At 47.1% G+C, this 20675-nt stretch overlaps 2 protein-coding genes across 7 annotated transcripts in view; one reads left to right on the forward strand and one right to left on the reverse strand.

The window, feature by feature from the left end:
* The window catches only part of LOC310676834 (tigger transposable element-derived protein 1-like), a gene marked incomplete at its 3' end in the record, with an annotated part of 1439559 nt that overhangs the window by 1275532 nt on the left and 143352 nt on the right, over window positions 1-20675 (forward strand). The gene's annotated exons all lie outside the window — the stretch shown is intronic.
* KCNE3 (potassium voltage-gated channel subfamily E regulatory subunit 3) lies at window positions 1831-19906 on the reverse strand. Of its 6 annotated transcripts, none has more exons than XM_083436960.1 (3): window positions 19778-19906; window positions 16280-16374; window positions 1831-2424 (listed from the first exon to the last, which is right to left on the reverse strand). In XM_083436960.1, exon 3 carries the CDS (start codon window positions 2394-2396, stop codon window positions 2109-2111), a length of 288 nt encoding a protein of 95 aa, XP_083293086.1. In that variant the 5' UTR covers window positions 2397-2424; window positions 16280-16374; window positions 19778-19906; the 3' UTR covers window positions 1831-2108. The 6 variants fall into 6 exon arrangements, with proteins under 6 accessions (XP_083293086.1, XP_083293088.1, XP_083293089.1 ...); XM_083436962.1 differs by having other exon boundaries at window positions 1831-2421; window positions 19778-19892; XM_083436963.1 differs by having other exon boundaries at window positions 1842-2421; window positions 19769-19873.

A 20675-nucleotide genomic window follows, 5' to 3' on the forward strand; every position in this document is an offset into this window, starting at 1 on the left:
AGTCGCGATTCAGGCCGCCTCATAGGCCTGAAACTGCCTTGGTCGCACTGGTCAATGATCTCCGGCGGGCTAGGGACAAAGGTGAGAGCTGTTTCCTAGTTCTGCTGGATCTCTCAGCGGCGTTTGATACCATCGACCACAACATCCTTCTGGACCGTCTAGAGGGGCTGGGAGCTGGGGGCACTGTCATACAGTGGTTCCGTTCCTTCCTCCTGGGCCGTGTTCAGAAAGGGACCAATTGTGTGTCCAGGGCAACTGTTTATCAGCTCCATCTGGTACACAGGCTGAGAGCCTACCTGTCCGCAGACTGTCTCACCAGAGTGATGCATGCTCTGGTTATCTCTTGCTTGGACTACTGCAATGCACTCTATGTGGGGCTACGTTTGAAGGTGACCTGGAAACTACAACTAATCCAGAATACGGCAGCTAGACTGGTGACTGGGAGCGGCCGCCGAGACCATGTAACACCAGTCTTGAAAGACCTACACTGGCTCCCAGTACGTTTCCGAGCACAATTCAAAGTGTTGGTGCTGAACTTTGAAGCCCTAAACGGCCTCAGTCCAGTATATCTGAAGGAGCGTCTCCACCTCCATCGTTCTGCCCGGACACACAAGTCCAGCGCCGAGGGCCTTCTGGCGGTTCCCTCCCTGCCAGAAGCCAAGTTACAGGGAACCAGGCAGAGGGCCTTCTCGGTAGTGGCGCCCGCCCTGTGGAACGCCCTCCCATCAGATGTCAAAGAGAAAAATAACTACCGAACTTTTAGAAGACATCTGAAGGCAGCCCTGTTTAGGGAAGCTTTTAATGTTTAATAGGTTATTGAATTTTAGTGTTTTGTTGGAAGCCACCCAGAGTGGCTGGGGAAACCCAGCCAGATGAGCAGGGTATAAATAATAATAATTATTATTATTATTATAAAAAATACTGGATGTGAATTTGTTAAACCTGTAGGACCAAAGAACACACGATATGAGATGAATCAGGTATCCTAGACCCTGTCCAACCCTCTTCTGCAACCTCCACTGTATTATCAACCTTAGGCACCAGAACATCTTCCATCGCTCCTGAACGCTAGTAATTTAATTCTCAGGGTAGGAAACTGATCTGTTTATTGTGTACTGGGGGCAGGGAAGGAGGAATCAATCAAACGTATACTTTTAATATATATATAAAAAAACCCTCTTGATAACCTGCGATCTGAAGGCACCCCCACCAGTCCAAATTTCTTTGAAAACAGTGTTTCCTCTCCCCGCAGCTTAGATTTCCACCCAGCAGCACACAGATGTTTCTCAGTTCCAGAAGGGGGGATATAATTGGAATCAGGAAAAGCAAGATTCATCAACCTGGCGCCTGAACTACAACTCCCATCAGCCGCAGCCATGCTGATAGGATGACCCCTACTGGTTACAAAAGGTACTGCCCCATTGAGATATCACCTGTACTGTATCTGCACCGCTGACTTTAGGGAGGCTTAAAGGTAAAGGTAAAGGTACCCCTGCCCGTACGGGCCAGTCTTGACAGACTCTAGGGTTGTGCGCCCATCTCACTCAAAGAGGCCGAGGGCCAGCGCTGTCCGGAGACACTTCCGGGTCATGTGGCCAGCGTGACATCGCTGCTCTGGCGAGCCAGAGCTGCACACGGAAACGCCGTTTACCTTCCCGCTAGTAAGCGGTCCCTATTTATCTACTTGCACCCGAGAGTGCTTTCGAACTGCTAGGTTGGCAGGCGCTGGGACCGAACAACAGGAGCGCACCCCGCCACGGGGATTCGAACCGCCGACCTCTTGATCGGCAAGCCCTAGGCTCTGAGGCTTTAACCCACAGTGCCACCCACGTCCCAGGGAGGCTTACTCTGAGGTAAATGAGAATAGGTTTGGAGCTGAAGGCTTTGGATCTCTGTTAAATTTAAAAGGCAGCTCATGTGGCAGAACCTTTTTTAACCAGTAGGGGTCGTTTGCAGCCTAGCGTGGCCCTGGCTGATGGGAGTTGTAGTCCAACACATCTGGAGGGTGCCAGGTTGACGAATAAAAGGCGTGTCTTCTTTTTGCAAAGGCTGCACCAAGGATTTCTGCCCTGCGGCATCTCAAGTCCTTCCTGCCTTGGTGGTCCTCCTCATATCATGGACACCCGATTCTTGATGTAAACATGATAGGGGTCGCTCTGCTTGTCCACCTCCTTGCGGGATCTGGTGTAGCCGAGGATCAGGCTCCCGACCGTCGTGGCAAAGAGGATCATCACGAAGAGGATGTAGATGCAAGAGTAGTTGTCCTTCTCCTCCTCCTCCTTGACGGGCTTCGCACCGTGGGGGCAAGCGTGGGAGAGAGTCTGGTTCAGGGCCCGCATCATCGAGTCCAGCTTCTGAAGCCAGGTCTCCGTCCGGTTTCCCAACGCGGAGGCCATCGTCCGATCCCGGGGGGTGCTGTCGCTGCTGCAAAAAACAGAAACAGGAACCGTTTCAGAACAAGCAGACCTCTGAAGGTACATGGGGCGGCCTCATTCGCACTCAGAGCCAGCCCAAGGTATTCAGCTGCCCCAGGAAGCAGAGGAAATAGAGCGTAGGCACCCTCAGACACACAGATGTTGTTGTTGTTGTTGTTGTTGTTAATAATAATAATAATAATAATAATAATAATAATAATAATAATACAGTGGACCCTTGGTTCTTGAACTTAATCCATTCCGGAAGTCCATTCGATTCCGAGAATATTTGAAAACTGAGGTGCGACTTCCGATTAGAATAGGCACCCTGGAAACAATAGCTGACAGCCGCATCAGACGTTCAGCTTCCAAAAAACGTTCAAACACTGGAACGCTTACTTTCGAGTTTTCGGCGTTTGGGAGGCAATTTGTTCGTCAACTAAGCCGTTCAAGAACCAAGGTTTCTCTGTAATAATAATACAGTGGTACTTCGGGTTACAGAGGCTTTAGGTTACAGACTCCGCTAACCCAGAAATATTAAAAAGTTAAGAACTTTGCTTCAGGATGAGAACAGAAATCGCGCAGTGGAGGCAGTGGGAAGCCCCATTAGCTAAAGTGGTGCTTCAGGTTAAGAACAGTTTCAGGTTAAGAATGGACCTCCGGAACAAATTAAGTTCTTACCCCGAGGTACCACTGTAATAATAAATTATCATTTCAATTTGTATACTGTCCTTCATCAGATTGTCCCAAGGCGGCATCCAACATTAAAAACACATTGTTGTTGTTTAGTCGTTTAGTCGTGTCCGACTCTTCGTGACCCCCTGGACCAGAGCACGCCAGGCACTCCTGTCTTCCACTGCCTCCCGCAGTTTGGTCAAACTCATGCTGGTAGCTTCGAGAACACTGTCCAACCATCTTGTCCTCTGTCGTCCCTTTCTCCTTGTGCCCTCCATCTTTCCCAACATCAGGGTCTTTTCCAGGGAGTCTTCTCTTCTCATGAGGTGGCCAAAGTATTGGAGTCTCAGCTTCAGGATCTGTCCTTCCAGTGAGCACTCAGGGCTGATTTCCTTCAGAATGGATAGGTTTGATCTTCTTGCAGTCCATGGGACTCTCAAGAGTCTCCTCCAGCACCAGAATTCAAAAGCATCCATTCTTCGGCGATCAGCCTTCTTTATGGTCCAGCTCCCACTTCCATACATCATTACTGGGAAAACCATGGCTTTAACTATACGGACCTTTGTCGGCAAGGTGATGTCTCTGCTTTTTAAGATGCTGTCTAGGTTTGTCATTGCTTTTCTCCCAAGAAGCAGGCGTCTTTTAATTTCGTGACTGCTGTCACCATCTGCAGTGATCATGGAGCCCAAGAAAGTAAAATCTCTCACTGCCTCCATTTCTTCCCCTTCTATTTGCCAGGAGGTGATGGGCCCAGTGGCCATGATCTTCGTTTTTTTGATGTTGAGCACTTTACAGAACACCAATGATAAAAACATAATAAAAAGACAGTAGGTTCATCTACTTCAGTACTGACTACACTGGCTGGCAGCAGTTCTCCAAGATTTCATGGAGTCTCTCCCAACCGTCTGTGGCGATGCCTTTGGGGATTGAATTTGGGATCTCCTGCTTGCAAGGCAAGCACACTACCATGGAGCTATTGCTCCACCCTCTCCAGTGGCCCATTTAGCTCAGTATTGCCTACACGGACTGGCAGTGGCTCTCCGAGGTTTCTGGCAGCCTTACCTGGAGTTTCGAGGGACTGAACCTGGGGCATGCAAAGCAGCTGCCCTATCACTGAGCTGCTGTCCCACCCTCTCCATTGCTCCAATTACCTCAGTAGTGCCTGCACTGGCTGGCAGCAGCTCCCCAGGATTTCAAGCCGGAGTCTTTCCTACCCTGAAACCTTCTGTGTTCATAGCAAGTGCTATGTCACAGAGCTACACCATTTCCTGGTTTAAAAAGTAGACCAGGGATGGGGAACTGGTGGGATTTTGCAGGTGAATGCAGCCACATTATTACACAATGCTGGACATTTACTCATTCACTTCACAATCCCAGCTTCAGAAGCCAGCGTGTTAGTAAACAGACTGTAACCATCTCCTTATCTTGACCCTTAAGAGGTTCGCTGGAGAGATTATCATGGCCCAAGATACGGCAGGAGAGGGCAGGGATCTCATTGGAGCAGCCCCAATCCTATTCCTACTTGTGTGCAAGCAGGAGGGGGAGGGGATCCGCCAGCTGGGAAGGGAGGCTTCCCCTTGCCTAACTGAGAGATCCCTGCCCCCTCCTGTTTGCACACAAGCTCTGATAGGCAGCTTGAAGCCTCCCTTCACATCTGAGAGATCCCCGCCCCGCTTGCACGCAAGTAGGAGTTGGGAGGCTGTTCCGATAGGCAGCACGAAGCCTCCCTTCACAGCTGAGTTGCTGGGGTCAGGGAAGGTGGAGGCAGCCCGGAAGCTGCATCTTTGAGCCCCTGCACCACCATCATATGGGGACTTCCGAGCATCTCCTGAAGCCAGCCAGAGCCAACTGCTGTGGCTGCTGAGACTGCCGCTGCTGCGTTTCCCGGGGGACATTAGATGAAATCCGGGGACATTCCGGGGATGGAATTTGCCCGGGGACTTATTCGCAAATCCGGGGACTGTCCTCGGGAAACGGGGACAACTGGTAACCCTAGACATAGAATCACAGAAGTGTAGAGTTCGAAGGGACTACATGGATCATCATTCTAGTCCAACCCCCTGCAATGCAGGATTATTATTTTTTGCTCAAGGTGGGGATCGAACCCATGGCCCTGAGATTACGACTCTCACATTCTACCAGCTGAGCTTGTTTTGAACTACAAGATTGATTCCTTTTTGAGGTGGAACCAGCACCCATAACAGGGCCAGTTCCTTTGATTGAAGCAATCGAGAAAGCATATACAGTGGTACCTCGGGTTAAGAACTTAATTCGTTCTGGAGGTCTGTCCTTAACCTGAAACTGTTCTTAACCTGAGGTACCACTTTAGCTAATGGGGCCTTGTGCCGCCATCGTGCAAATTCTGTTCTCATCCTGAAGCAAAGTTCTTAACCCGAGGTACTATTTCTGGGTTAGCGGAGTCTGTAGCCTGAAGCGTATGTAACCTGAGGTACCACTGTACTGGGTAAGGCAATCTCGCAAGCAAACTGGTGCCAAGTTGTTAAGGGCTTTGTAAGGTAAAGGTAAAGGACCCCTGGATGGTTAAGTCCAGTCGCAGACCACTCTGGGGTTGCAGTGCTCATCTCGCTTTCTGGCCGAGGGAGCCGGCATTTGTCCGCAGACAGCTTTCCGGGTCATGTGGCCAGCAGGACTAAACCGCTTCTGGCGCAGCGGGACACCGTGATGGAAACCAGAGCGTAAGGAAACACCGTTTACCTTCCCGCCACAGCAGTACCTATTTATCTACTTGCAGTTTGACGTGCTTTCAAACTGCTAGGTTGGCAGAAGCTGGGACCAAGCAACGGGAGCTCACCCCGTCGTGGGGATTCGAACAGCCGACCTTCTGATCGGCAAGCCCAAGAGGCTTAGTGGTTTAGACCAAAGCCCCACCCGCATCCCTAACTGCTTTAAAGGTAAAGGATGCCTGACAGTTAAGTCCAGTCGCAGACGACTCTGGGGTTGCAGCGCTCATCTCGCTTTACAGGCCAAGGGAGCCGGCGTTTGTCCACAGACAGTTCTGCCAGGTCATGTGGCCAGCAGGACTAAGCCACTTCTGGCAAAACCAGAGCAGCACAAGGAAATGCTGTTTACCTTCCCGCCACAGTGGTACCTATTTATCTACTTGCACTGGCGTGCTTTTGAACTGCTAGGTTGGCAGGAGCAGGGACAGAGCAACAGGAGCTCACCCTGTCACGGGGATTCAAACCGCTGACCTTCCGATTAGCAAGCCCAAGAGGCTTTGTGGTTTAGACCACAGCGCCACCCGCGTCCCTAAGGGCTTTACCTAAGGGCTTTGTATACTAATAGTAGCACCTTGAACCTGAAAAGGCTCTGGGAAGGACTCCTAACTCCTCAGTCCCTCACTCTCCTTTTACCCCCTCCCTTGAAGTCCCCATATACAGATGTCCTGAGTATCTTGATTGAAAATGCCTCAATCTCCCCTGATCTGATGCAACATCTGTACAGACCCAATTCTGCTTTGCTGCGACAGAAGCCCTGTTGTGTCCACATAATAAGTGACGGGTGGTGTCTACAAACCCTTCGGCTTTTATGCTGCCAGCTGACCTTCAGCTGATCTCCCATGGCCGTTGCAAAGAAAGGTAATTAGCAGGATGGTGCCAGTTACAGGCTTGGCAGGAAGGCGCAAATCCTTTGCTAGCCAAGCAACAGGACCTGATTCATGCCACTTTGCACAGTTTCCATACTCTTGCTTACAGCGCAATCGTCATTTGCCCTGCAGAGCTCAACGAGATTTACTCCCAGGGAAATGTGTACTGCAACTTCTTTTCTCATTGTCATGCATCCTTCCTGAACCTGAATGTTTTTGACTACAACTCCCAGAAGCCCCCAGCCAGCACTTCATTCCTAGCACAGCCTTTCGCCAACCCGTCACCGTCTACTCTAGACAATCTGAACTACAATTTCCATCCACCACAGCTAAATAGCCTTCACATAGCTCCCTATCCTCCTCTCTTGTCTGACTCCCCATCTAAAATAAAGCCTAAGAACACGTAACTATTTTTGCACACACACACTCGTCCTCTGCTGACTTTCTCTCTCCTTCCCTTTCTCTCCACCACTATCAAATTTTTGATTGTAATGCCCTTGGGAGCAGGGACCTATTTTTTCAGCACTGTAGGATTTAGGATAGTACCAAAGCTGATTTACAGAGATAATTTTTTAATGAATAATTATTAGGTTTCAAGATTTCATCCACTGCACAATGAGGGCTCAAAGTTTGTATTATTATTACAGTAGTATCTTGATTCTCAAACGCCTTGGTTCTCAAACGCCGAAAATGCGGAAGTGAGTGTTCTGGTTTTCAAATGTTTTTCAGAAGCCAAACATCTGATGCAGCTGTCGGCTATTGTTTCCGGGGCACCTGCTCCAATCAGAAGCTGCACCTTGGTTTTCGAACATTTCAGAAGTCAAACGGACTTCTAGAACGGATTAAGTTTGGTGCTTTTGTTTTTGCTATTTATTTTGCATTTTTGTTTTTGGAGGCTTTTTCGGTAAATTTGTTTTTGTGATTGATTGTGTGACTGCAGAAATGGATAAAAGCCCCCCATCCAAACAATGGCTATCATCAGTGCAGGGAATAATAATTTTCATTTTTATCATCTACAATACTGTCTTATTTATTTCATAGTACAGTACATTGATTATTGCTTTCATTTTATGGATCAATGGTCTCGTTAGATAGTAAAATTCATGTTAAATTGCTGCTTTAGGGGTTGTTATTAAAAGTCTGGAACGGATTAATCCCTCTTGCATTACTTTCTATGGGGAAGCACGCCTTGGTTTTGGAACACTTTGGTTTTGGAACAGACTTCCGGAACAGATTAAGTTTGAGAACCAAGGTACCACTGTATTATTATTTATAATGGAACAGGGGCACACATCTGCACAATGGCAACATTCCTGCTAAGTAAGTATAAAGCAGCTCTGCGGTGGAACTAATTCCATCGCAGCTCTGCTTGCTCAAAGATCTTCAAGGGCTTTGCAAACATGAATGAATTATGCTTCATTGCCCTTCTGGAAAAGCAAACAAACATTACCTACATGTGTGGGAATGGTAAACTCAATCGAGAAAAAGCAGTTTGCTGTGAGGCTGTGCTCCTGTGCTATCATCGCTCTAGCATTATTATTTTCCTGCCCTGAGAGTTTTCCTTTTTTTAAGGACCTTGCGAAGTTGGAAAACATTCAGACGGGGAAACCCAAATGATCAGGGGGGCGGGGCGGGGCAACTCCCCAATGAAGAAAGTTTGCAATGTTTGCAGGGCTGCCACACGCCCAGATTATCCAGGACATTTCCGGGATTAGTAAAGGTAAAGGGACCCCTGACCATTAGGTTCAGTCATGGCCTACTCTGGGGTTGCGGTGCTCATCTCACTTTACTGGCTGAGGGAGCCGGCGTACAGCTTCTGGGTCATGTGGCCAGCATGACTAAGCCGCTTCTGGCGAACCAGAGCAGTGCACGGAAACGCCGTTTACCTTCCCGCCAGAGCAGTACCTATTTATCTACTTGCACTGGCGTGCTTTCGAACTGCTAAGTTGGCAGGAGCAGGGACCGAGCAACGGGAGCTCACCCCATTGCAGGGATTCGAACTGCCGACCTTCTGATCAGCAAGTCCTAGGCTCTGTGGTTTAGACCACAGCACCACCCCCGTCCGGGATTACAAAGGTGGAACTGACGTCCGAAGGAAATTTCCAAAAGGTGGCGCTTTGTCCTGGATCTTAGGAGAGTCAGTCGAAAAACAACTCCACAGTTTTTGGGGTGTCCCGGTTTTTACTTTTGGAAAGATGGCAACCCTAAGCCGTTTGGGCCCTTTCAGTTTAGAGAAAAAGCGAAATGCAGTGGTACCTCGGGTTAAGAACTTAATTTGTTCCGGAGGTATGTTCTTAACCTGAAGCACCACGGAAGCTAATGGGGCCACGCCACCACGCAATTTCTGTTCTCATCTTGAAGCAATGTTCTTAACCCGAGGTACTATTTCTGGGTTAGCGGAGTTGTAACCTGGAGGGTATGTAACCTGAAGCGTTTGTAACCTGAGGTACCATTGTAGAAGTTGATGAATGCCTGGAATGGAGAAAGTGGGGTGTGAATGTTTTTCTTCACTCTGCCCATAGTCACAGAAGGCAGTGACAGCCACCAAATTCCAGAATGTCTCCTCTGACTCGCCTTTTCTCTAAACTAAGAAGGCCCAAACGCTGCAACCTTGTAGGGGAGAAGCTCCTTTGCCCTGATCATCTGCTTTGTCCTTTTACGATACGATAATCTTTACAGAACAACAAAATTATAAAAACCCATACAGAACAACAAAATTATAAAAATATATACCAGACATTCAAAAACCAACAAGCCTGCTATCCCAACCTGCTTAGCCCCCTAAAAACTCTGATACCCCATAACTAAATACAATATACTCCCACAGAGACTATCTTACACTGCGTTTAAAACCAAAATCGCATTTGGATAGAAACTGTTTCTCAGGCGGCTAGTCCTGGTCTTTATAACCCTGGACCTTCTTCCAGAAGGCAAAAGCTGAAAGAGATCATTTCCGGGGTGCGCACTATCCTGCGCTATCTCTGCAGCTTTCTTGTGGCACCTGGAAGCATAGATTTGGTCCAAGGTGGGAACAGTGCACCCAATTATTCTCTCTGCAGTCTTTACAACCCTGGACAGCATTGCTTTTTCCCCTGGCCGTGCAGCTCCCAAACCACACACACAGACCATAAGTTAATACACTCTCCACAGTACAATGGTAAAATGCCATCAACAGGTCCTTTGAGAGATAATTTTTCCAGAGGATTCTCAGAAAATATAACCTCTGCTGTGCTCTCTTCATCAGGTCTTTGCTGTTTTCTCCCCACGTTAGGGAGAAACCTCCTCCAACTCTACAATATCCTTTCTGAGATGAGGCGACCAGAACGGTACGCAGTATTCCAAATGTGGTTGCACTACAGATTTGTACAATGGCACGATGGTGTTGGTGGTACTATGACTCTACATGATTCTATGATTCTATAATATGATTCTATGATTAGCTGAGATTCCTGCGTTGCAGGCGGTTAGACTAAATGACTCGTTCCAGCTCTACAATTCTTTGTCTCGAACCTCCACTGATTCCAGCTGACATATTTGACTTCCTGGTCTTGCTTGGGTGCTGCAGTCCCAAGCACCCTTCCCACCCCTTTTCTGTTTTGTGAAAGCTGCTATTGTTCAGAGAGGGGGAAAGACTGATAAGCCCCTGGCCAAGAGCTCCGTGGTCAACCAAAAAACCGGGCCGTCCACAATTCCATTGTGCCTGCCCGGCTGAGCTTGCCAAACTCCCTTTCTGCAAAAATGAGGAATGTAAATAAGAAACCACTTCCTTGCTGGCTGCGGGCGCAGGAGAGAAACATGATCCAAGATCCTACCTCCTCGGGACAATCAGACAGCAGTACTAAGTATGGAGAGTCAGTGTGGTGTGGTGGTTAGAGCACTGGACTAAGACCTGGGAGACCAGGGTTCGAATTCCCCACTCAGCTCACTGGGTGAGCTTGGGCCAGGCACTTGCTCTCAGCCTAACCTACTTTGCAGGGTTCTTGTTGGGATTAAATGGAGAGGAGGAAAGCCGTGTACGCCAGGCATAGGCAAACTCGGCCCTCCAGCTGTTTTGGGACTACAACTCCCATCATCTTTGACCACTGGGCCTGTAAGTTAGGGATGATGAGAGTTGTAGTCCCAAAACATCTGGAGGGCCAGTTTGCCTATGCCTGGTTTACACCACCTTGAGGAAAAGGTGGAAGAGATATGCAATAAACGAATAACAACTAAGTCCAGGGGGATATCTGCAAAGACAGGTGGAGGGGCCAGAGGAGGACGAGATTTTGAGGGCTGAGTGGCTAGCCTGAAAAGGCTACTTTGCAGCCATGGGGGCTGGGGGAAGAGATATACAACGGTGCATGAATCTGGGTTGGGGGGACAAATTCAATTTTGGTTGTATTTTAATGAGAAACCACCCTATTTGTGCTTCTTGAGTACGTGAACCAAAACACAGGGGCATCCTTCAAAATCAGAACATCTCTGTATTTTGCACTATAGTTCACACACGCTTCTGCCTAGGATGGATAGCTCAACTAGTAGAGCACAGGGCTCTTAAACCTCATGGCTGTGGGTTCGAGTCCCATATTGGGTGAAAGATTCCTACATTGCAGGGGCTGGACTAGATGACACTTGTGGTCCCTTCCAGCTCTGATTCTAAGATTCAACTGGCCGAGGCGTGCAAAAGCCTTGTATTGGGGGGATGTGCATCAAAAGACATATTCTGATCCTAAATATAACATATAAATTGCCACTTCCCAAAAAAACATGCATCGCTGTGCTTTGCAATGGCACAGAGGGTGGTTGGGTGCAATGTCTGGACAGTGCTCTAAAACTGCCATCAAATGTACTCAAACATCCCTGCAAAGAGGCCGAATTTAGGTTTCATGAGGCCCTAAGCTACTGAAGGTAATGGGGCCCTTTATATGTCCAGCTGTCCTTTGTCAACAACAAATTGTCCCTGTTTTTTGTGTTGAGTATATGCTAGATGGTAATTTATGGACCTAATAGGAATCTAAAGCTCATGTTGCCTTGCAACCAGTCCATGCAGAATGCAGGCACCCTATATATTGTTGTTGTTTAGTCGTTTAGTCGTGTCCGACTCTTCGTGACCCCCTGGACCAGAGCACACCAGGCACTCCTGTCTTCCACTGCCTCCCGCAGTTTGGTCAAACTCATGCTCGTAGCTTCGAGAACACTGTCCAACCATCTCGTCCTCTGTCGTCCCCTTCTCCTTGTGCCCTCCATCTTTCCCAACTAAAGAGATTTCACCCCTCCCATACCCAAGAATCTCCTGAGCAGTCTGCTGATTCTGCAGAGAGGAGGAGGCGTGTTCTGATATCTACATATTCTGCTCCAGCACCACAAATCTGTTAGTGAGTCGGTCAGTGGAAGAGAGAGTCGGTCAGTGAGAGAGTCAGTGAGTGAGTCAGTCAGGGAGAGAAAAGACTGAGTGTTATCTCTGTGTAGATAAGGTCGCTGCAGAAAGCAGCTGAAACACTCAGTGCACTCCAGCATCTCCATTTGTATATAGTTTGTATAGTACAGTAGCTGTTAGTGAATAAAAGAAGATATTATTCAGCGCTGTTGTCCGAGTGATTTATGCTCTGCTGTACTCTGCTGTACAACGACTGTCTTCTTGTTGAAGTGATTTGCGGTGCTCACAGCTCTGAGTTGTGAGTCCACAGCACTTAGACCTGTTCCTGTGAAGAAGGTGGTCTTCTGGAAGTGCTACCCAGCTCGCCTAGCCCAGTCGGGGCTGAGTGGATGAGTCCAGTTGGTGACACTGGCTCAAGGGCGATGCTGACACCAACATCAGGGTCTTTTCCAGGGAGTCTTCTCTTCTCATGAGGTAGCCAAAGTATTGGAGTCTCAGCTTCAGGATCTGTCCTTCCAGTGAGCACTCAGGGCTGATTTCCTTAAGAATGGATACGTTTGATCTTCTTGCAGTCCATGGGACTCTCAAGAGTCTCCTCCAGCACCAGAATTCAAAAGCATCAATTCTTCAGCGATCAGCCTTCTTTATGGTCCAGCTCTCACTTCCATACATCACCATAGGGAAAACCATAGCTATATGGACCTTTGTTGGCAAGGTGATATCTCTGCTTTTTAAGATGCTGTCTAGGTTTGTCACTGCTTTTCTCCCAAGAAGCAGACGTCTTTTAATTTCATGACTGCTGTCACCAAACCAGTGATATTTGAGGGAGCAGGCTAGCAGGTGGGGCCCATGACTTACATCATAGGAGCTTACATAACACAAAACACTGCTGCTGTATGTAGCTTTTATTTGTTTTGTTTTTTTGTCTTATATTTTGGAAATGTACATCCAGGTTTTTTTCCCTTTAAATTTTTTTGGGGCCCCCAAGGGAGTGGGGCCCTAAACTATAGCTTGTTTAGCTTATATGTAAATCCGGCGCTGCCTGCAAAGCATCCCTCCTAGGTCACACACCTATGGCAATGTTGAGATGCCTCTGGCGAGGCCCATTCAGGTCTGAAAAGCAAGAGGGATCGGCGAGGCCTCCCTCATTCCACACCCTTCAGTATTTACACTGGGGAATTAGCTGCATATTTCCAAGGACTGCTTGGGCTGTGTGCTTTTACAGATTTGCGCAAACAAAGTTCTCCAGTTTCATGACACCTGCAGCGGGCGTGTGTTATACTCTGAAGCCCAGCACTGCACCTGAAAGCATCATCAGACGCTGTATGTTTTGGCAGGGCAAAACAGAGCCGTGCCGTCCCGTCCCCAAAAGGCAGAAAGGCAGCCAGCTCCTCGAATAGGGGTCACATCCAGACTGAGTGTAGGAAACCTTAAACCCTCCTGATATCACTGAACTATCGCTCCCATTGGCTTGCACCTTGGCCATTCTTCCATAATAATTTTTATTAAAGGTTCTGTTTTACGATTTCAGATAAACATTGTACAGTCAGACCTTGGGTTAAATATGCTTCAGGTTGAGCGTTTTCATGTTACGCTCTGTGGTGACCCAGAAGTAACGGAGTGCGTTACTTCTGGGTTACACCACTCACGCATGCACAGATGCTCAAAATGACACCATGCGCATGCGCGGAAGCGGCAAGACGCAACCCGCGCACACGCAGACGCGTGTTACGTTCTACTCAGGATGCGAACGGGGCTCCGGAACAGATCCCGTTCGCATCCAGAGGTACCACTGTACAAACTTTAAAATAGCCAATGACTTCCCCCTTCTTCTCTTTCCGTGGTTCGTTTTACATATCTTACATCCCTGCATACTCTACTATAACCATTCAAATCAATTTTCCACTATTACATCCATCAAGAATTATTTACTCTTAACGCTGCCAGCGTTTTCAGCTGTACATAGCTGTTTTCCATATACTCAATAAATGTTTTCCAATCTTCTTTAAACGTATGTTCTTCTTGCTCTCTTATTCTATATGTTAAATTTGCAAATTGTGCATATTCTGTCAACTACAGTTGCCCATTCTCTTGAGTTGGGACCTCACTCACTTTCCATTTTGAGGCCAACAAAACATGGGCCCTAGTTGTTGCGTACATAAATAATCTTTTCTGACACCTAGGAATTTCAGTCTGGGTTATCCCCAGCAGAAAGGACTCTAGTTTTCGGGGGGCGGGGAAGTAATTTTAAATATTTTCCCTAGTTCATTATAAATTATTTCCCAATACTCTTTTACCTTTTTACATGTCCACCACATGTGGAAGAATGTTCCCTCTACATTTTTACACTTCTAGCATCTTGGCCACTCTTGCTGGGACTGAACTCCAACCGCCTCTGGAGGGCCACAGAAGAGATTTCTCTTTTCACTTTTACAGTAATATCTCATTTTATTTCAAGATTCAGAGTTACACTCTATCACTCAACAGCTATAATCCCATTTCACAAAACTGGCAACTTCCCGCTCAACCGAAATTACGATTACAGAGGTATCTCAGGTTACAGACGCTTCAGGTTACAGACACTTCAGGCTACAGACTCTGCTAACCCAGAAATAGTACCTCAGGTTAAGAACTTTGCTTCAGGATGAGAACAGAAATAGTGCTCCGGCGGCAGCGGGAGGCCCCATTAGCTAAAGTGGTAGCTCAGGTTAAGAACAATTTCAGGTTAAGAACAGACCTCCAGAATGAATTAAGTTCCTAACCTGAGGTACCACTATAAAAATAAAACAACAAACCAATAGCCCCCCCCCCAAGGAAAAACACATTTTAAAAGGGCATAGGATGTAAATCAAATCAGCCAAAGGTCTGGTTGAAAAGGAACATTTTTGCCTGGCACCTAAAGGTATATAATGAAGGCCTCAGGCAAACTTCCCCGGGGAGAGCATTCCACAGGCGGGGAGCCACTGCAGAGAAGGCCCCGTTCTTGTGTTGCCACCCTCCAGACCTCTCGAGGAGGAGGCACACGAATTAAGTTCTTAACCCGAGGTACCACTGCACATGCAATTGCATTTTTTAAATTCCATCACCTCCAGCTTCATCCTTTTTAACAAATTTCTTACCATGCTCTGCGTTGCTGACTCCAACTGCGGAGGCAGAGTATGGTCAGAGTGGCCATTAGTGAGCCTGCAAGTCTGTCTACGTTGGGCATGTGGAACATTTGGCCCTCTAGATGTGGCTGAACTACAACTCCCATCAGCCCCAGCAAGAATGGTCAGGGACAATGGGAGTTTAGTTAAGTAACAGGAGGAAGGCCACCTGTCTTGGATGATCATTTGAGATTCCTGCATTGCAGGGGGTTGGACTAGATGAACCTGGGGGTCCCTCCCGCCTCTACAATTCTACAACCTGAGCACAAGAGCGATCTCCTCTCTAAGAATGCCCTCTGAGGAAGAATGGCAGATGAGAATCACGGAATTCGCAGAGATGGCAAAACTGATGGTGCAGATGAGAGACCCAAGTTTAGAATCTTTTGAGGAGGACTGGAAACTTTCTCCGGTCTTCTAAATAAAGTAACTTCTCATTTGCAAAGTCCACAACGGGGTTGACATGGCTAGCAGCCGGAACCAGAATCCTAGTAAATATACAGTGGTACCTCGGGTTAAGAACTTAATTCGTTCCGGAGGTCCGTTCTTAACCTGAAACTGTTCTTAACCTGAGGTACCACTTTAGCTAATGGGGCCTTGCGCCACAGCCGTGCAATTTCTGTTCTCATCCTGAAGCAAAGTTCTTAACCCGAGGTACTATTTCTGGGTTAGCGGAGTCTGTAGCCTGAAGCGTCTGTAACCTGAAGCATCTGTAATCCAAGGTACCACTGTATAAGGAACTGTTTGCCCGCTGAACCGTTCTGTGTTTACACAAAAGCTTGCACATGATCCACAATCCTTCGGCTGACTAGGGAAAGTGTGGCAGGGATTGGTGGACTTGGGCGCCATTGTGCTTTTGACAAAGGCACAAAACCCCTGAGATAGCAAAGGTGTGTTGTGGCATCGAAAACACGGCTTAATTTGAGCCGAGAGGCAATTGGCAGCCTGCAATAGAGGTGGGACCCTGCCGACCAGGTTTCAAAGGTAGCATTTGAAGGCTTCCTTCCTGGCCCTGTGGACTCTTCCCCCAGGCCAAATCTCTCCCTAGTCCTGTCTCACGACCTCCTCACACAATTTCCATTACCTGGAAAGCGTTCTTGAACCGTGACGGTGTCTTTTGCTTGCCGAGATGGAAGATACAGAGATTTGCGCCGGTAGAAACCTCTGCTTTTCACGCACCTGGAATGGAAGGTGAGGAGTCACATCCATTGCTCCGCCCCCTTTTGCATTTGGCCACGCCCACTGCATGAGGGCCCCCAGAAACTTGCCCATGGGGGATTGTGGCCCGCAGACTGGAAAGAAAAAGATTCCTCTCCCTGGGCGTGTTCCCCCAATGCCAGTGTGGAACACAGAGCGTAATAATAATTTGCTTTCTGAGCATGTGCAGAGTGCTTTGGCCCCAGGAATCACAATCGGCCTGCAAATACCTGGATTTGAGATGGGAATTGCCAGCAGAAGTTTCTTCTGCTACCAACCAGCCTGCCTTTTGGTATTAGACATTTCATCAAGGGCTTTCATACAATGATAATTCGCAGTTCTATATTGTTCCAGGGGTGCCATTTGATCACAAAAGTCATCAAATACAGTGGGAAAGGAAAACAGCAGCTGGAACTGTACAGTGGTGCCCCGCAAGACGAATGCCTCGCAAGACGGAAAACCCGCAAGACGAAAGGGTTTTCCGTTTGCAGAGGCGCTGCGCAAGACAAATTTCCCTATGGGCTTGCTTCGCAAGACGAAAATTGACGAAGGTTTTCGGGGGGGGGGGGATTTCGCTCCAAGACCCCTTTTTCTGAATCGCTAAGCTGCTAAAAGCATTTTAGCAGCAAAACCGCTAATCCCTTAAGCCTTAAAAAGCCGTTTTTAGCCCTTAAAATGTCAATAGCGCTAATAGCGCTACTCCGTCAATGGGCTTGCTTCGCAAGACGAAAAAACCGCAAGACGAAAAGACTCGTGGAACGGATTCTTTTCGTCTTGTGAGGCACCACTGTAATCTACAAACAGATACACACAGAGCTGGATTTAGGTTTGATGAGGCCCTAAGCCAGGGGTCAGCAAACTTGTTCAGCAGGGGGCCGGTCCACTGTCCCTCAGACCTTGCGGGGGGGCTGAACTATATGGCGGGGGGAATGAACAAATTCCTCTGCCCCACAAATAACCCAGAGATGCATTTTAAATAAAAGCACACATTCTACTCATGTAAAAACATGCTGATTCCAGGCCGGATTGAGAAGGCAATTGGGCCGGATCCGGCCCCCGGGCCTTAGTTTGCCTACCCATCCCCTAAGCTACTGAAGGTAATGGGGCCCTTTCTATGTCCTTTGTCAACAACAAATTGTCACTGTTTTTTGTGTTGGATATATGCCATATGGTAATTTATGGACCTCATAGGTATCTAATGTCATTTGCACATAACAAATAGGAACCCTACACAACACAGAACACTGTTGCTGCATGTAGGTTTTATTTTATTTGCTTTTTAGCTTATATTTTGGAAATGTACGTCCAGATTTTTTTTCTTTAATTTTTGGGGGGCCCTCAAGAGAGTGGGGCCCAAAGCTATAGCTTGTTTGGCTTATATGTAAATCCAGCACTGGATACACATACTCAGCCTTCATCAGAGGGTTTGCAGAACAGAAAACGATGCACAGCCAATGAAAGGGTCAGAGCATGGGTAGGCAAACTAAGGCCAGGGGGCTGGATCCGGCCCAATCACCTTCTAAATCCGGCCCGTGGACAGTCTGGGAATCAGCGTGTTTTTACATGAGTAGAATGTGTGCTTTTACTTAAAATGCATCTCTGGGTTATTTGTGGGGCCTGCCTGGTGTTTTTACATGAGTAGAATGTGTGCTTTTATTTAAAATGCATCTCTGGGTTATTTGTGGGGCATAGAAATGCATTCATTATTCCCCCCCAAAAAATATAGTCCGGCCCCCCACAAGGTCTGAGGGACAGTGGACCAGCCCCCTGCTGAAAAAGTTTGCTGACCCCTGATCCAAAAGCTATTCATCAGGAAATAAGGATTTGTTTTAAGTTTTTCATGTGTGCTAAAACCCAGTCTAAGTTTTTTTATTTATTACTGTTTAACCACATCAGCTAACAAACATGGATGCATATGCTATCATGTTACTGTTTCAGTTAAATAAATTGTTTAGTTATTCAGGAAATGATTGTTTTGTCTCCTTCCGATAAAGTACAGCGGAAAAGTTGTCCAAATATAAACAGTTAACTTATTAAACATCAACATAATTTCATAATGATCGGTCTATGTTTTTCTGATCGTATAACCAAACCCAGTCACTGTAAAAACTACTCTGAAAATTTAGTATTCGGAAAAAAGGAAACCTTCATCTGGTTGTAAATATTAAGATGATACTAGCAAGAACGAGTGTGTAAAAAAAAAAAAATGATCTAAATCAAGGCTTACTGACTAGCAATTTAAATCGTGCAGCTAACCAAAGGGTCAGAAAATCAGATGGAGAATTTGGAGTACTGTCTGAGCTTGATCAAGACTGCCCAAAAGGGGGGTGGCATCAATTCATAGAATCGTAGAATTGTAGATACGCAAGGGAACCCCAAAGGTCATCTAGCATGTTCGGGGGGACCCTCTCCTTCGTAAGGAGCTGCCTTGGCCGGATTGGGACCCAAACCCAGCCTCCCCTGTCCCCAGAGAAGTTTGCAAGAAAGCAGGGTAGATAAATTAAATCAATGGTTTTTAATATATATATACCGTATCTATAAAATTGGATTTTTTTAAAATTTAAAACAGATTTTTTAAAATTTAAATTGGACTTTTAAAATAAAATTCTTTTGGAGGAAAAAACTTTCTAAAGATAGTTTTCTACTTGAGTTACATTATAGTCCAAAGGCTGTAATATAAGGAAATAAGGGTTTGTTTTACGTTTCTCATGTGTGCTAAAACTCACTCTAAGTTGTTGTTTTTTAATTGTTTAACCACATCAGTTAACAAACATGGATGCATATGCTATCATATTACTGTTTCAGTTAAATAAATTGTTTAGTTACTCAGGAAACGATTGCTTTTCTCCTTCCGATAAAGTACAGCGGAAAAGTTGTCCAAATATAAAGACTTAACTTATTAAACTTATTAAATCAGGCTGCCCCAAAGGAGGGTGGCATCAATTCATAGCATCGTAGAATTATAGATACAGAAGGGAACCCCGGGGGTCATCTAGCGCAACCCCCCCCCTGCAATGCGGGAATCGCAGCTCAAGAATCCCTTGACACGTGTCTAGGGGGCAGCTCCATCAATTTAGAGCTGTTGGGGCTTTCTAAGAAGACGAGGTTGGGCTCCGACGCGCGAGAGGAGTCAACACGTGTCTGCATGTTCTGGGAGGGTGCACCCTCTCCTTCGTAAGGAGCTGCCTCGGCCGGATCGGGACCCAAACCCGCCATCCGCGTGTCCCCAGAGAAGCGCTTTCACACGAGGCAGCCGATCGCGTGTCCCTGCCAGCGCTTCGCCACAGGTGGGGAGAGGCAAAGGGTTCGGGCGCTGAATCCGGGGCTGATGGTGATCCTCCCCGCGCCCGGCCTCCGTTTCCCCTGCGCGCTGCACCGGACTCACCTCCGCCTGCTGCTGCTGCTGCTCCAGAGGCGCCGGCTCACTCGCCTGCGGGATTCTGCGGCGGAGCGTCTCCCGGCAGCAGCAGCCGCCTTGGGCGAGGCGGAGCCGGCCCTCCCCTTGGGCAGGGGCCGTCCCTCCCTACCTCCCTGGCAGGCAGCCCAAGCCGAGGCCGCCACCTGATCCTGGAGCTGGGCAGAAATCCAACAGGTGGGAAGTTAAATTAATTGGAAACAGCTTGCAGATACTGAATTGGCTTAGGATTTTAGATAAGTGATGAATTAATATGTTTAATTTCAAAATGAAAAGGCTTAAGGATGTTAATGTTCAAGTTAAATTTTAGAAGAACTGTGATTTGGAAAACCGTTCAAAGGATATGCATTGAAATTCAACCAAGGGGAAGCGAGGAAGTCACTTAACCATGTTAATAAGTGAAATTTTTAATAAGGTTATCATTTATGTTTATTTGTTTATAATTTTGTGGAAATCAATTTAAAAAATTGGAATAAGAAGTCCAACAGGTGGGGCTTCACCTGTTGAACTTTTGCCTGCCGTGCGCTGCAAAACGGCAACAACAAACCTATGGTTACGTGAAACATAATAAACACACAAGACGTAACCGGCTGTACTTTTGAATAAATAAGGTATACCATTCATTGTATCAGATTGGAGATTTCAACGGAAGTCTCATAAAGTTCAAGGAAAAAAGCAGAAGACCCGGTGGATCAGTTCGTTCTCTAGTCAGTTCATGCATAAGGTATACAGGTATCTATTCCATGTATACATGTATACAGGTATCTATTCCACCTGTCTGTTCATACAGTCCAAAAATCCACATGAAGGGTTGTTACAGTTCCACAGAATCCTTTCACAGAGTCTAAGACAAGGATTTCCGGAATAT

The sequence above is a fragment of the Podarcis tiliguerta genome (assembly GCF_965153285.1).
Source record: "Podarcis tiliguerta genome assembly, chromosome: 4".
Taxonomy (NCBI): Eukaryota; Metazoa; Chordata; class Lepidosauria; order Squamata; family Lacertidae; genus Podarcis; species Podarcis tiliguerta.

Bases quoted from the DNA above. Each gene is read 5' to 3' on its own strand.
- KCNE3 (XM_083436960.1), bottom strand. From the start codon at position 2,396: ATGGCCTCCGCGTTGGGAAACCGGACGGAGACCTGGCTTCAGAAGCTG.